This window comes from Saccopteryx leptura, chromosome 3, assembly GCF_036850995.1.
Source record: "Saccopteryx leptura isolate mSacLep1 chromosome 3, mSacLep1_pri_phased_curated, whole genome shotgun sequence".
Classification (NCBI taxonomy): Eukaryota; Metazoa; Chordata; class Mammalia; order Chiroptera; family Emballonuridae; genus Saccopteryx; species Saccopteryx leptura.
Window position 1 is genome coordinate 66,998,525 of NC_089505.1, and position 13,825 is coordinate 67,012,349.

A 13,825-nucleotide genomic window follows, 5' to 3' on the forward strand; every position below is an offset into this window, starting at 1 on the left:
TTGTGAGCTGAAATACTCTTGAAATCTTCAGCCATCATGCAAGGCGTTCAGCTTCCCTGAAGCCACCAAGCTGTGAGGAAGTCCAATCTATCCCACACAAAGGAAGCACCTGGAAATAGATGTTTAGTCAAGTCCTGATCAAACCCCAGCTAAATCTTTCCCAATGTCATAACCCACAGGCCTGTAAAAGATAATAAAATGATTGCTGTTCTTATAAACCACTAGGCTTTGGGCTGATTATGTGGCAATAGCTAACTAGAAATATTGGTATCATAACTTTTACAATGTAAGAGACTGATTCAGTTTTAAGATGTCTAAGGAGAACTCGAATCCCCAAGTCCTGCCCATTGTACAACTTTGGCAAGTCCATCTCCCTCTCTGGGCTCTGACTTCCTCATCTGTACATAAGCTGTGATTATCCTAGGTGTATTAGTTATCTATTGCTGTGTAACAAATTGCCACCAAACTTAGTAGCTTAAAGCAACAATAAATGTTTATTATTTCAAATAATTTCTGAGAGTCAGAAATCCATGAGTGGCTTAGCAGGGTGGTTCTGACTTAAAAATCTCTCATGAGGTTGTTATCAGGATACTGGTGGGAACAGCTGTCATCTGAAGGCTTGACTGGGGCTGGAGCATGTGCTTCCAAAGTGGCCCACTCACATGGTTTGGTTCTGTGACACGTGTTTCTCCAGAGGATGATGGATAAGTGTCCTCACAACATGGCAGCTGCTTCCTCTAATGAGAGTTATTCAAGAGAGAGCAGGGCAGAACTGCAGTGACTTTTATGACCTAATCCCAGAAGTTACACTCTGTTATTTCCACAATACCATATTGGTCACACTGATCAGTCCTAGTCAGTGCCAGGAGGTGAGACTCCGTGGGGCCCATGCTGGAGATGGACTTCATAGTTTCAATATAACATCTGTATTATTGTAAAAAATTTTATTTATTTATTATTATTATTATTATTTATTTTTTTTTTTAGAGAGAGGAGAGGGAGAGACAGAGAGAGAGAAGGGGGGGAGGAGCTGGAAGCATCAACTCCCATATGTGCCTTGACCAGGCAAGCCCAGGGTTTCGAACCAGCGACCTCAGCATTTCCAGGTCGATGCTTTATCCACTGCGCCACCACAAGTCAGGCCTGTAAAAAATTTTGACTTCAGAATTATCTAAAAAGTCTTCTTCCCTCTACTCACCAGCTGTACTTTTTAGAGGTCTATAGCTGTATTAAAAACCCTTTCTTCCCTACTCTGTTGTTGAAGTAAGAGGGAAGGCTAATTTATTGAGTTCAAATAACAGCCGCAGATAAAGCCAGCTTCAAAGTTAATAGAAACCATAATTTCTCCCAAGGATATGCTTTGTTACTCACAGAGAAACTTTGTTCTCTAAAATCAAGTGCTGGAAATTCCATCAGTAACAGGACACATCACACTCTTGCTCTCTCGCCTGGCGATCTAAATCATTTGATACAGAGTAGCAGCCATGTTTTCCAACCCAGATGCAGAGCTTCCAAGGGTTTCTGCACCCAACACTCCACAGCTCCATTCATCTTGTAGTTCCCGAGGATATAGAACCCTCGCTCTTCATAGTCCACACCTGATGTTGACCTTGGTTTGCTTTGCTTTGAGCTTATCATCTAGTGGTCTTCTATACCATTTCTCCAAATTCTCTAATAACTCTACCTTCTCTTTGTCAAGATGCTTCATGGTTTCTGTTGTGCCAGCTCCACTGCAGTGATGTGTCCAACAAACGACCTCATCGGACTATGTTCCCAGTGATGTCAGGCAGATGGACTGGAACACCTGTAATCTTCAATTGCCATGGCTCCTTGCCTCCCCTGGGACATAGATCCATTCTCTTATATGCCCAAAGCCATCATTATCTGACCCAACCCATTTATGTAATCTCTTATTTCTTCTTCTTATTATTATTCATTTTTAAAAAGGAGATATAATAATACCCATACAGTAAAATGCACATGTTATGTGTACAGCTCAATGAATTTTTAAATGTGTATATACGCAAGTAATCACCACCTAGATTAATATGTCGCACATTTTGGGCACCTTGGGATCTTGTCTGGGCCCCTAACCCTATCCATACCCTGCCCATCTATCACCAAGAGATTAGTTTGCCATTTTTGAATTTAAGATTCCTTTTATTTTCACACAAACAAACAAAAACACTCATAGGTGATAGTCATCGGAACGTCCTGCCTCAATGAATATTTTCGGCCTCTGCTGTACACATGCATTGCTGCTTCTGCCCTGGGAGAGCTCAACTACCACCGGAAGTTTCTGAAAATATTGCAGTGAATGAATGAATGAATGAATGAATGAATGAAAGCTAGAGCTGAGACTGAATGGGTGGCTGGTGGAATGGCGCCACGATCAGTTCCTAAAAGGCAGTGCTTGATTGGACAGCCAGGTGGTGGACGAGGCAGGTGCGAAGACGTGAGCGGATGACCCTGCGGGGCAGAGGCCCAAGGAGGCCATTTTGCGGGGCGGTCACGTGCGTTGACGTACGCTCAGCGGGACGCTCACGTGACCGGGGGCGTGCTGCAGCAGCCGGGGCAGACCCGGCTAGAGGCGGCGGCGTGAGCGGCGGTGATGGACGGGTCCGGGGAGCAACCCAGAGACGGGGGTGAGGCGGGAGGCAGACGGGCGGGAGGAGGGCGAGCCCCTCGCTGGTCAGCTCCGCGACCCCGCCTGCCGGTCTCGGGGCGTGCGATCTCCAAGCACTCGGGTCAGAGACTCCCGGATCGGGTGCTGCCAGCCTGCAGCCCCCTCCCTCCCGGAGGTTCCCCGGCTCTTTGGCCTCGGCGCTCCGACCCCTTCCTGCCTGGTGCTCTGGGAGCCCCGAAAATCTGGGGATCCCAGAATTCAAGCCCCTGGGCAAGCCCGGGCTTGTCGCCGGCACCACTTCCTGGTGGGAGGGGCGGGTCTCCCCCTGTCCCCTCAGGCCAGGAGCTTTAAGTGTTTCTTGAGCCTCCTTTCCCGAAAGAATGTAGGATTCAGGCCCAGACTCCCTATTTCTTTCTCCATCAGGGACTCAGCTGGCTGGGTCCCCAGTTACTTCATCTACCAAGGACCCAGAAATCCAGGGCCCCTAGCATTGTCCTCCATTAGGAGCCATGAACCACCCAAGCTCCCCTAGGACCCATGAGTCCAGGCACTTCTTCCCTCCTTTCTCCTCTAGGGCCCACCAGCTCTGAGCAGATCATGAAGACAGGGTCCCTTTTACTTCAGGGGTGAGTGTGAGGTCTGATTATTGTGGAATGGATTTGAGGAGTGACTCCCCATTCTGATTCTGCACCCTCCCACATTCCCACTCTAGTTTCATCCAGGATCAAGCAAGCCGAATGGGGCCAGAGACACCTGAGCTGGTCCTGGAGCCCCCCGTGCCCCCGGATCCATCCACCAAGAAGCTGAGCGAGTGTCTCAAGCGCATCGGAGATGAACTGGACAGTAACGTCGAGCTGCAGAGGTGTGGCCCCCTAGGACCCAGGAGTCCCAGCTCCCAATCTCTTCTTCCTTTAGGAGCATTACGTCCAAATCCACAGCCCCCATTTCCCTCAGACCCCGGGGTATAGGGCCCCACCACTCAACTCGGCATTGTGACTCCCAGCCCTCCCCTCCCCTAGGATCTTGAAACCCTCCTTCAGGGAGTCATTTTCCCCACTTTCCTAAATGTTCATCTCGTCCCTTTCTCCCACGCTGGCCTCTTTTTGCTTTTCGTTTCAGTGTGTCTAGGGCCTCAGTTTTTGTATCTTTGGTATGGGGTGGGTGCCAGAGTTCCCGTGCTCTGCCTGACCCCCCCTTCCCAGCACTGGCTCCCCTCTTTCCTGCAGGATGATCGCAGCCGTGGACACAAACTCCCCCCGTGAGGTCTTTTTGCGAGTGGCGTCTGAAATGTTTGCTGATGGCAATTTCAACTGGGGCCGAGTTGTTGCCCTCTTCTACTTTGCCAGCAAACTGGTGCTTAAGGTGGGCGACTACAGGGCATTGAGCCCAGGGAAGCTCCCCTTAAACCTGTGGGGACCTGAGAGGTGTGAGATCAACCACTGTGGTAGCCCAGAGGGAACAGAAAGACACAGCTATGAGCCAGTTGCCTGCTCCTTCACACATTTATTCATTTAACAGACTATCAGTGGGCCTACTATGTGCCTGGCTTGTACTCCACATGCAGGATTCAGCACCAAACAAAGCAGGCTAGGTTCCTGCTCTCATAGAGCTCACATTGAATGATGAGTGCTGAGAGAACTAAGCTAAGGTGATGTGATTGTGCAAAGTGATCAGGAAAGACTTCTAAGAGGAGGTGACGTTAAAGCCAAAGTTGTAATGTCAAGGAAGACACAGTGATACATAAGGATTGGGGGCAAAGGCATCTGGTTGAGGGCACAGCAAGTGCAAAGACCCTGAGGTACTACCAAGCCTGTGGGTTGAGGGCAATGAGACCTATATGGTTAGAATGGGTGAGGAGGGGGAAAGGGTATGAGATGAGGGAGATTGCAAAGGGTTTTAGGGGCCACCAGCTTTACTCTGAGTGAGACAGAGGGATTGGCTGGTTTTAAATAGGAGAGTGAGGTGACCCAATTTACAAATTTAAAATACTGTTCTTGTAAATATAGAAAAATGTTAATTGTAGAACCTAGGTTGAGGGTATATGGTTGTCCACTGTGAGATTCTTTTAACTTTTCTCTCTGAAGATTCTCATGATAAAATATTGGGGAAGGGGAAGCCCAACGAATCATTGTGGCCACTGTGGGTAGAAGACAGGATTATGGGGCAAAAGGCTGGGAAGCTGGTGAGGGGGCCCCTGTAATACTTCCTGCTAACAGTGAATGACCTGGATTCAGGTGTTAGCACCAGAGGTGGGGAGATAGATCTCTTGATGTGGTTGCAAGATTGTGGTAGCAGGGGCTGACAGTTGGAGGTAAGGGGGACAGCAGTCATGCTGATGATGGGGCTGTGGATGGAGCTAGGATAACAGGAGGGGAGAAGCGGCCAGGTAAGGAGCAGGAAGGGGAAGTTCAGGGAGATGGAGAGTGGGTCGTGGCTATGGACCTGAGCTTTGAGGGATGAGTGACAGTTCATTTGGTTGAAGCCAGTTTAGGCAGAAGGATCAGCATGTGCAAAGGTCCTAAGGGCCGGGGGAAGGGTTTGGTGGGGATGAAGAGAGAAAAGAAGGTCAGTGAGGCACAGAAAAGAAGCCATAAATTAGATTGCTGTTACGTCCGAGTCTTCACACAGCGTTTTGCTTTATCCTTAGGGTACTGAGGAACCATGGAAAGTTTGTGAGCAGGGAAGTTGACAGTGACAAGGTCCAGTTGACAATGTATGAAGCTCGTTCTGACTGGGAGTAGGAAAGAGACTGTAGGGGGTATAGGAGGGAAGGCAAAGAGTTGAGGAAAGAGGCTTGGGGCCACTATCTCAAAGCACTGGGGACAAGGCTCAGTTCCTAAGGCCGACCCCACTCCCCCCCAGGCCCTGTGCACCAAAGTGCCTGAGCTGATCAAGACCATCATAAGCTGGACACTGGACTTCCTTCGAGAGCGGCTGCTGGGCTGGATCCAGGACCAGGGTGGTTGGGTGAGGCCCCTAACTCCCTCCCCCACTCTTCTGGGACCCCTGAGCCCACTCTAGTGGTGCTCCCCACACCCCATTTTTAGATCATCAAATGTGGTTGGTTGGCAATGTGTTACCGCACATGTCTGATCAACCCTTTATTCATCTGGCACCTGCTGACCTTTTGGTGATCCCTGACCTGGTGACCTCTGACCTCCCAGTGACCCCTGACCTGACTAGTACCTTCTGCCCTCCTTGGTGCCTGTACTTCCTCTGGAATCCTCAAGCTCTTTGATAACCCTTTGACCCCAGCTCTTGTTAGTCTTAGGCCCTTGTCCCTACTCATGCCCTCTGACCTCTCCCTGATCCCTCATGTGCTGCCCCATGGCCGAATCGCTGGTGACTGATGTCCCTGCCCTCAGGACGGCCTCCTCTCCTACTTTGGGACACCCACGTGGCAGACAGTGACCATCTTCGTGGCTGGAGTGCTCACTGCCTCACTCACCATCTGGAAGACGATGGGCTGAGGCCACCAGCTGCCTTGGACTATGTCTTTTCTGCATAAATTATGGCATTTTTCTGGGACGGGTGGGAATTGTGGGCCAGGGGCTTTTTTCTTACTTTTGTAATTATTGGGGGTGGGGAGGAGTGGTTTCGGAGAGCAATAAACCTCTTTCGGGCCACACTTCCGAGTCTGAGTCACTGCCCCCCCCCCCCCTTTGCAAAAGAGCAGGCGTGCCTGACCAGGTCGTGGTGCAGTGGATAGAACGTTGGACTGGGATGCAGAGGACTCAGGTTCGAGACCCCGAGGTCGCCAGCTTGAGGGCGGGCTCATCTGGTTTGAGCAAAAGCTCACCAGCTTGGACCCAAGGTCACTGGCTCGAGCAAGGGGTTACTCGGTCTGCTGAAGGCCCGCGGTCAAGGCACATAGGAGAAAGCAATCAATGAACAACTAAGGTGTCGCAACGAAAAACTAATGATTGATGCTTCTCATCTCTCTCCATTCCTGTCTGTCTGTCCCTATCTATCCCGCTCTCTGACTCTCTGTTCCTGTAAAAAGAAAAAGACCAGGCGTCACATGCTGACACATTTTTCAGAGGATGTCTAGTGCCCTCTGTGGGTTAGTGATGAGTTAGGTCCCAACCCTGCCTTCCAGGGTTCTGCAGTCCTGAGGGAAATGAAGGGACTGGAGATCACCTGTGTCACAACTTAAGTTGTTGATCAGGCAGAGAGCCTAGGGGTGAGGGGGAATGGGGCAGAGATGGAGCAGCAGGTACAGGGAAGTCCTGGGCCTGGAAGCTTCCACCATATGGCAAGTTGCACATTTACTGAGGTGGAGCAGTGGGGAGAAAGGAGGGGGGACACTGATGGGAACTCGGGAAGACTGGGGGAGTAGGGAGGGCTCTGAAGCCCTGGGGGGAAGTGACTGGAATAGGAAGGCTGAGAGGCTAGGTGAAGAGGGCCCAAGGGAGAAGACCAGGCCCAAACCTGGTGTTGGGGGTCACAGCTGGAGACTGACAGGCTGTAGGGAGAATGCAAGGTCTGGCCCAGGAACTGGCTGGGGTCCCCCAGAGAGGAGCAGGCCCTAGGTTAGATGTTGGGGGCTTCATGGAGTTTACTAAAGACAAGGAGAACAGAGAAGGGGATGAGAATGAGATTACAGAATCTGCTGACCCTTTTCACTGGGTGTCTGTCCCCCTTTCCTGTGTACCAGTCTCTGGGTTTCTGTTCCTCTCTGTGGGTCTCTTGTCTTCCCCCACACCCCAGGATCTGCCCCCAACCCCCAGATCTCTGTCTGTCCTCCAGATCACTTTTGTCTCACCCCTTCCTCTCCTACCTGGAAGCACTTTCTCCACAGGTGGGGCTAGCCTGAGGCTAAAGGTCTTTAGGTTGAGGGATGAAATCTGGTGAATGTGTAACTTGGGCCCCACTGTGGCGGTGTCCCTGGAGCAACTGCCCCTCCCCTATCAACTGTCCACGGAGACACCTAGTCAAGAGAGAGATGTCAGCTAGATAAGATAGCTGTGAGGGGAGACTAGGTGACGGCCTAGAGAGAGTGGACAGTATAGCCACAGGCAGCAGCCCAAGAAAACAAGGGAACCAAGCCAGTGAGACCCAGAGACAAAGCACACTCCAGGCAGCACTTTGGGGGAGGGGGCCAGGCTTGGGTCAGAGCCAGCCAGGCGTAGTTCTCAGGGTCCCAGCCCTACTGCAGTCCGCCCACCACCTAGGGATGAGGTCAGTGAGTGGCCCCACCCCACCCTTCAGCCTGAGCCCCTTCCTGAGCTGAGTTCAGCATGACTCAGCATTGCTGCTCTCCTGGCCACTGGCCCAGATACCCCTGCAGAACCCCAGACACCAGCCTGGCCCTGCATTTCCCTGGTCAGGGGGCACCCTGCCTTGGCTGCTTGGTGGGGATCTGCTGCAAAGCAGGCGGTGGACTCTTCCCTGACGCCCCGACCTATTGGTCGCCTCCATTAGGGAACTTACACTGGGTCAAGTTCCTGTCCTTTTCCCCACAACAACAGGGTTCTTCTTGAAGGCTGAGTCCTGGTTTGAACCAGTTCTGCCTCCCAGACCCCAGCCTGGACCTGGCACAGTTTAAAAATGTACTTTGGTTGAAGACAGACATACCGCCCACAGGTCCCCACAATCCAGGGCCTCTCTTTGTGACTCAGAAGGAACACGTGTCAGGCAAGGCAGGGACAAATTCAGAGAGACTGCTTCAGGGCGCCAAAGAGAATTCCCTGGGTCTCTGGCTATCTTCAAAACAGTCTCCAGGAAATGCGGCCTCAGACCCCAGACCTCCTGTGTCATTTCACCCCTCCCCTTCTCAGCTCCCAGAAAAACAATGGATGCCTGAAGTAGCCCCCCAATATTCCAAGGGCCCCAGTCTTTCTCAAGGGCTCTCCAAGACCCTCTACCTCTGAAAAAGCCCACACCAGGCTGCCAAAAACACCCATCTCCCCCACTTCTGGGGGTAAACCCCAAGGCTCTAGAAGAGGAGTCCCCAAACTTTTTTTTTTTTAATTTTTTATTTATTCATTTTAGAGAGGAGAGGGAGAGACAGAGAGAGAGAGAGAGAAGGGGGGGGGGAGCTGGAAGCATCAACTCCCATATGTGCCTTGACCAGGCAAGCCCAGGGTTTTGAACCGGCGACCTCAGCATTTCCTGGTTGACGCTTTATCCACTGTGCCACCACAGGTCAGGCTGGAGTCCCCAAACTTTTTACACAGGGGGCCAGTTCACTGTCCCTCAGACCGTTGGAGGGCTGCCACATACAGTGCTCCTCTCACTGACCACCAATGAAAGAGGTGCCCCTTCCAGAAGTGTGTGGAGGGGGCGGATAAATGGCCTCAGGGGGCCGCATGCGTCCCACCAGCGGTAGTTTGGGGACGCCTGCTCTAGAACTGCTTTCAATCTTGCAGCTCACCTCAAGGGCCTAATGACCTCCCCCAGGAAGTTTCCAGAAAAACAGGGGCTTCCATCAAGAACGACATACAAAAAGCTACAAAAAACAAAACAAAACCTGAGCCCCACCTTTGAGCGAACCTCAGGACTCTCCTCCAACCCATCTTCTAGAGAATTCTCCAACGTTCCAGAAATTCCATCTCACTGTTCTCCAAACCTCCCAATGATCTGGGGGCCCCTCAGCTCCCAAAGCAAACCCAGTCATCAGGGGGCCTGTGCACCTCTGAGGAACCCCCAGAACTCCAGAAAAGTTAATGGTCTCAGAGATAACCCCAATATCTAACCTACTTTCCTGAAACAGCCCCAGGACCACAGGAATATTATTTTCAGGGTTCCCAGTTTCCCCATCAATCTCCCTACTAGAGACCCCCTCCCCCTCCCCAATCCTTGGACTACCCTTAATCCGCCCAGACCCTTGCATCCCTCAAACCCCCCCACACCCAATACCCTATTTCACAACAACCTCGAGCTACAGGCGCGTGACTTCACCCACATTCCTAGGCGGGGTCTGAGACTTCTATCTGCTCTGGATTGGTCCAGGCCCTGACTAACACCACCACGGATTGGCCAATTGTTCTTCCCGACCGCCCCTCCACCAGGGGCCGCCTTCTCTATAAAAGAAGGCACCTTGGCCCCCCGCCTCTTACAGTGCCCGCCACAGTCCGCGGATCTGTCTCTTGCTTCAACAGTGTTTGGACGGAGCAGACCCTTGGACATCCTTTCTTCCAGCCTTCGACTACCTTCCAATCTCTTTTCCAGTCACTACCTTCTGAACCACCTCAGCCTCCAGAGACCAGCCCACACCGTTTTTGACCTTAACTCCTTACTGCGTAGTAACCATGAGCTCCCAAGTTCGTCAGAATTATTCCCCGGATGTGGAGGCTGCCGTCAACCGCCTGATCAACCTGCATCTGTGGGCCTCCTACAGCTACCTCTCTCTGGTAAGGGTTTCCGGACCCAAGATTCTCAGAATTGCGCACCTCTGGGCCTCTGGGCTCGCGCTGGCCCTCTTTGTCCTGCTGAGTAGTCATGGGGCGGAGTCTGCAAGCCTGGCCTTGCCTTCCGCTATTATACCCGCCATCTCTTCCCGCAGGGCTTCTATTTCGATCGTGACGATGTGGCTCTGGAGGGTGTGAGCCACTTCTTCCGCAAGTTGGCCAAGGAGAAGCGGGAGGGCGCTGAGCGTCTCTTAAAATTGCAAAACCAGCGCGGTGGCCGCATTCTCTTCCAAGATGTGCAGGTAAATAAGTGTGGGCCTGTGAACTACATCTCCCAGCAGTCCCTGCGAGCGAAGCGCCCTTAAGGTAGCCATGTAGGCACCGTGTGGACTTCTGGGAGATTTTTAGAACTGGGTGGGATTTTTGTTGTTTCTAGAAATGGAGGCGCAGGCAGTTCTCAGACCGCAAAGTGGTCTCCTGGAACCTGTAGTTTTAGGAAACTGGGGGTGATAGACGTTTCTGCAACAGTGGGGAATGTAGTTTATAGTATTTCGTGGGTTACCAGTCTGAGCATTCTCTGTCTTCTGTGTAGAAGCCTTCCCGAGATGAGTGGGGTAAAACTCAGGATGCCATGGAAGCCGCCATGGCCTTGGAGAAGAGCCTGAACCAGGCCCTTCTGGATCTGCATGCCCTGGGTTCTACCCGTACAGACCCTCACGTAAGTACTCCTTTCATCCATGTCTATTCATCCTAAGACTTCCCTGGAATGAAGCTTCTATTCTTGACCTTATTCGGACAAATTTCCTAATGGACATCGGTCCCCCATCTGTCACACTGTTACCTAAAAGTGGCAACATTTTCTCTTCTGTCACTAGCTCTGTGACTTCCTGGAGGACCACTTCCTGGATGAGGAGGTGAAAATCATCAAGAAGATGGGCGACCACCTGACCAACCTCCGCAGACTAGCTGAACCCCAGGCTGGGGTGGGCGAGTATCTCTTTGAAAGGCTCACCCTCAAGCACGACTAGGAGCCTTAGAGCCCAGAAGCCTTTCAGGGGCCCCTCTGCATTCCCCTCTGCAATGTGTCTGGCATTGGTTTGAGCCTCTCCCTGAAACCATTCCGCATCCTTTTAACCTCCCTGCAGCCCTCTCCCATACATTGGACCAAATTGAAATAAAGCTTTTTGCAGCAGCTGGTAATTCTGTGTGTGCTCTGGGAGATAAGGTGGGATGTATTTTCACAAGGCTAACTGGGCTGGTGGGGGAAGAGGAGTTGGCTCCACCTGTTCTAGGACATGATCTCACCTGAGGTGTGTTGAAGTGGCTGGGTCCCTGCTCTGGCAGGCTATTTGCCCCACCTAGGTAGAGCCCAGGCACCAGGGAGGGTCTAGTTTATTAAGGCCTGAGACTGGTGGCTGGAAGCAAACGCTATTAGAAACATCAGATAGTAACCATACTCGAGTGCAGGAGTAGTCAACCTTTTTATACCTACTACCCACTTTTGTATGTGTTAGTAGTAAAATTTTCTAACTGCCCCTGGTTCCACATTAATGGTGATTTATAAAGTAGGGAAGTAACTTTATAAAATTTGTAAAGTAGCCTGACCTGTGGTGGCGCAGTGGATAAAGCCTCGACCTGGAATGCTGAGGTCGCCGGTTCAAAACCCTGGGATTACCTGGTCAAGGCACATACGGGAGTTGATGCTTTCTGCTCCTCCCCTCTTCTCTCCTCCTCTCCTCTAAAATGAATAAAGTCTTTAAAAAAAAAAAAAAAGCCTCAACTCTTAGTTGCAAAAAAAAAAATTTGTAAAGCAGAGTTATAGCAAGTTAAGCATATAATAATTACCACATGCTTTATGTTGGATTTTTGCTAAATTTGGCAGAATAAATCTATAAAACAATTTACTATAGTTAATATCTTTTTATTTATACTTTGGTTGCTCTACTCCCACCCACCATGAAAGCTGGAATGCCCACTAGTAGGTGGTAGGGACCAGGTTGACTACCACTGCTCTAGTGTGTCGCCAAGTACTGTGCCAAACTGAAAGTAATCTGGCTGTATCCAAGGTCGAGAATTACCAGACCATTTATATAGGCGACTTGAAAATATTGGTATGTATATTGCCTATGGCAACCAGGAGGCATACCCAGACCTGCCCTGCTTCAAAAGCTGCTTACTACCTCTTATCCAATTCAAGGCACACCATGGGAAGAAATACTCAAGTAAATAGGAGGGACTGGGAGCACAGATACACACCAGTTGCGAGCCAGGCAGGGTTTCAGGCCAGCACAAAAACTGGCAAGTGAAATGGGGCCAAATCATCCAAAGGGGAACTGAAGAAACTTGAAGATGGGTCTCAGTTACAAAACAATGTCAAAGCTGGCTGACTGCCTACCCTTCCCTATTTTTGGTAGAAGGGTTCAAGAGGAAGTGGATGCTGGACATCGTTTGCTCAGCAACATGCTCCTGCTGTCCCTGCACTTTGGTGGTGAGGACTCTTGATTCTGATGGGAGGGGCTTTTGTGTCAGTCACAAACAGTGGCTAACAGGATGACCACGCATCCAAATTCAGACAATTGGAGCTTCCCACTCCACTGAAAAGCAGTTGTTTCAGAGATGCTCCTATAACCCAGTGAAGTCTACAACTGAAAAGATTTTCCCCAAAAATAGAGCTGTCCAGGGGACAGCGTGGTCAAACCAAACCTTTATGCAGTGATGAAAATGTTCTGGCCCTGGCCGGTTGGCTCAGTGGTAGAGTGCCGGCCTGGAGAATAGAAGTCCCGGGTTCGATTCCCGGCCAGGGCACACAGGAGAAGCGCCCATCTGCTTCTCCACCCCTCCCCCTCTCCTTCCTCTCTGTCTCTCTCTTCCCCTCCCGCAGCCGAGGCTCCATTGGAGCAAAGATAGCCTGGGCGCTGGGGATGGCTCCTTGGCCTCTGCTCCAGGCGCTAGAGTGGCTCTGGTCGCAGCAGAGCGTCGCCCCCTGGTGGGCGTGCCGGGTGGATCCTGGTCGGGCGCATGCGGGAGTCTGTCTGTCTCTCCCGGTTTCTAGCTTCAGAAAAATACAAAAAAAAAAAAAAAAAAGTTCTGTATCTGTGTCATCCAATAGGGTAGACCTTGCTTCTTGGTAGTGCTGAGGAATTTAAAGAGCCACACATAGCTCATGGTTTCCCTATGGATCCGATTCCAGTGATAGCTCCCTTCTGTCAGAGAGCTTGACCCAAGATTTTGCCACTTGCAAGTTAGGTCCCAATTAAACAAGACAGAGGTACCTTCCCTTGAAAGAACACTGGAATCCAGAATAGCAATCCAAGTCTCTCCATGACAGCAGAATAGAGACAAGGAGTCAGGGACTGAGGGGCAGGTTGGGGGAAAAATGGAGGAGGAAGAGGAAGGAAAGGGTGGAGGCAAAAAAGTGAGGAGCCATGTGAGAGGTCCACCAAACCCTCACGTTGTTGGACAAGACCTGGGATTCTAGCCTGACCAGGCGGTGGTGCAGTGGATAGAGCATTGGACTGGGATGCAGAGGACCCAGGTTCGAGACCCTGAGGTCACCAGCTTGAGTGCGGGCTCATCTGGTTTGAGCAAAAGCTCACCAGCTTGAGCCCAAGGTCTCACTGGCTCAAGCAAGGGGTTACTCGGTCTGCTGAAGGCCCGCGGTCAAGGCACATATGAGAAAGCAATCAATGAACAACTAAGGTGTTGCAATGCACAACGAAAAACTAATGATTGATGCTTCTCATTTCTCCGTTCCTGTCTGTCTGTCCCTGTCTATCCCTCTCTCTCTCTCTTAAAAAAAAAAGGACCTAGTTTTTCTTAAATATAGATGTATTTTTTCAACTCCACA

General features: G+C 50.9%; 2 protein-coding genes across 4 annotated transcripts; both read left to right on the plus strand.

Annotated features, from left to right (window-relative positions):
* Positions 1-2,533: 2,533 nt before the first annotated feature.
* BAX (BCL2 associated X, apoptosis regulator) lies at positions 2,534-6,254 on the plus strand. Of its 3 annotated transcripts, none has more exons than XM_066373937.1 (6): positions 2,534-2,645; positions 3,201-3,252; positions 3,339-3,488; positions 3,853-3,988; positions 5,489-5,621; positions 5,971-6,254. In XM_066373937.1, exons 1-6 carry the CDS (start codon positions 2,612-2,614, stop codon positions 6,132-6,134), a joined length of 669 nt encoding a protein of 222 aa, XP_066230034.1. In that variant the 5' UTR covers positions 2,534-2,611; the 3' UTR covers positions 6,135-6,254. The 3 variants fall into 3 exon arrangements, with proteins under 3 accessions (XP_066230034.1, XP_066230032.1, XP_066230033.1); XM_066373935.1 differs by having other exon boundaries at positions 5,489-5,593; positions 5,992-6,254; XM_066373936.1 differs by lacking the exon at positions 3,201-3,252 and having other exon boundaries at positions 2,559-2,645; positions 5,489-5,593; positions 5,992-6,254.
* Positions 6,255-9,663: 3,409 nt separating this feature from the next.
* Positions 9,664-11,178, plus strand: FTL (ferritin light chain). Its single transcript, XM_066373938.1, has 4 exons — positions 9,664-9,981; positions 10,134-10,280; positions 10,571-10,696; positions 10,854-11,178. The coding sequence occupies exons 1-4, from the start codon at positions 9,880-9,882 to the stop codon at positions 11,004-11,006; spliced, it is 528 nt and encodes a 175-aa protein (XP_066230035.1). The 5' UTR covers positions 9,664-9,879; the 3' UTR covers positions 11,007-11,178.
* Positions 11,179-13,825: the final 2,647 nt, after the last annotated feature.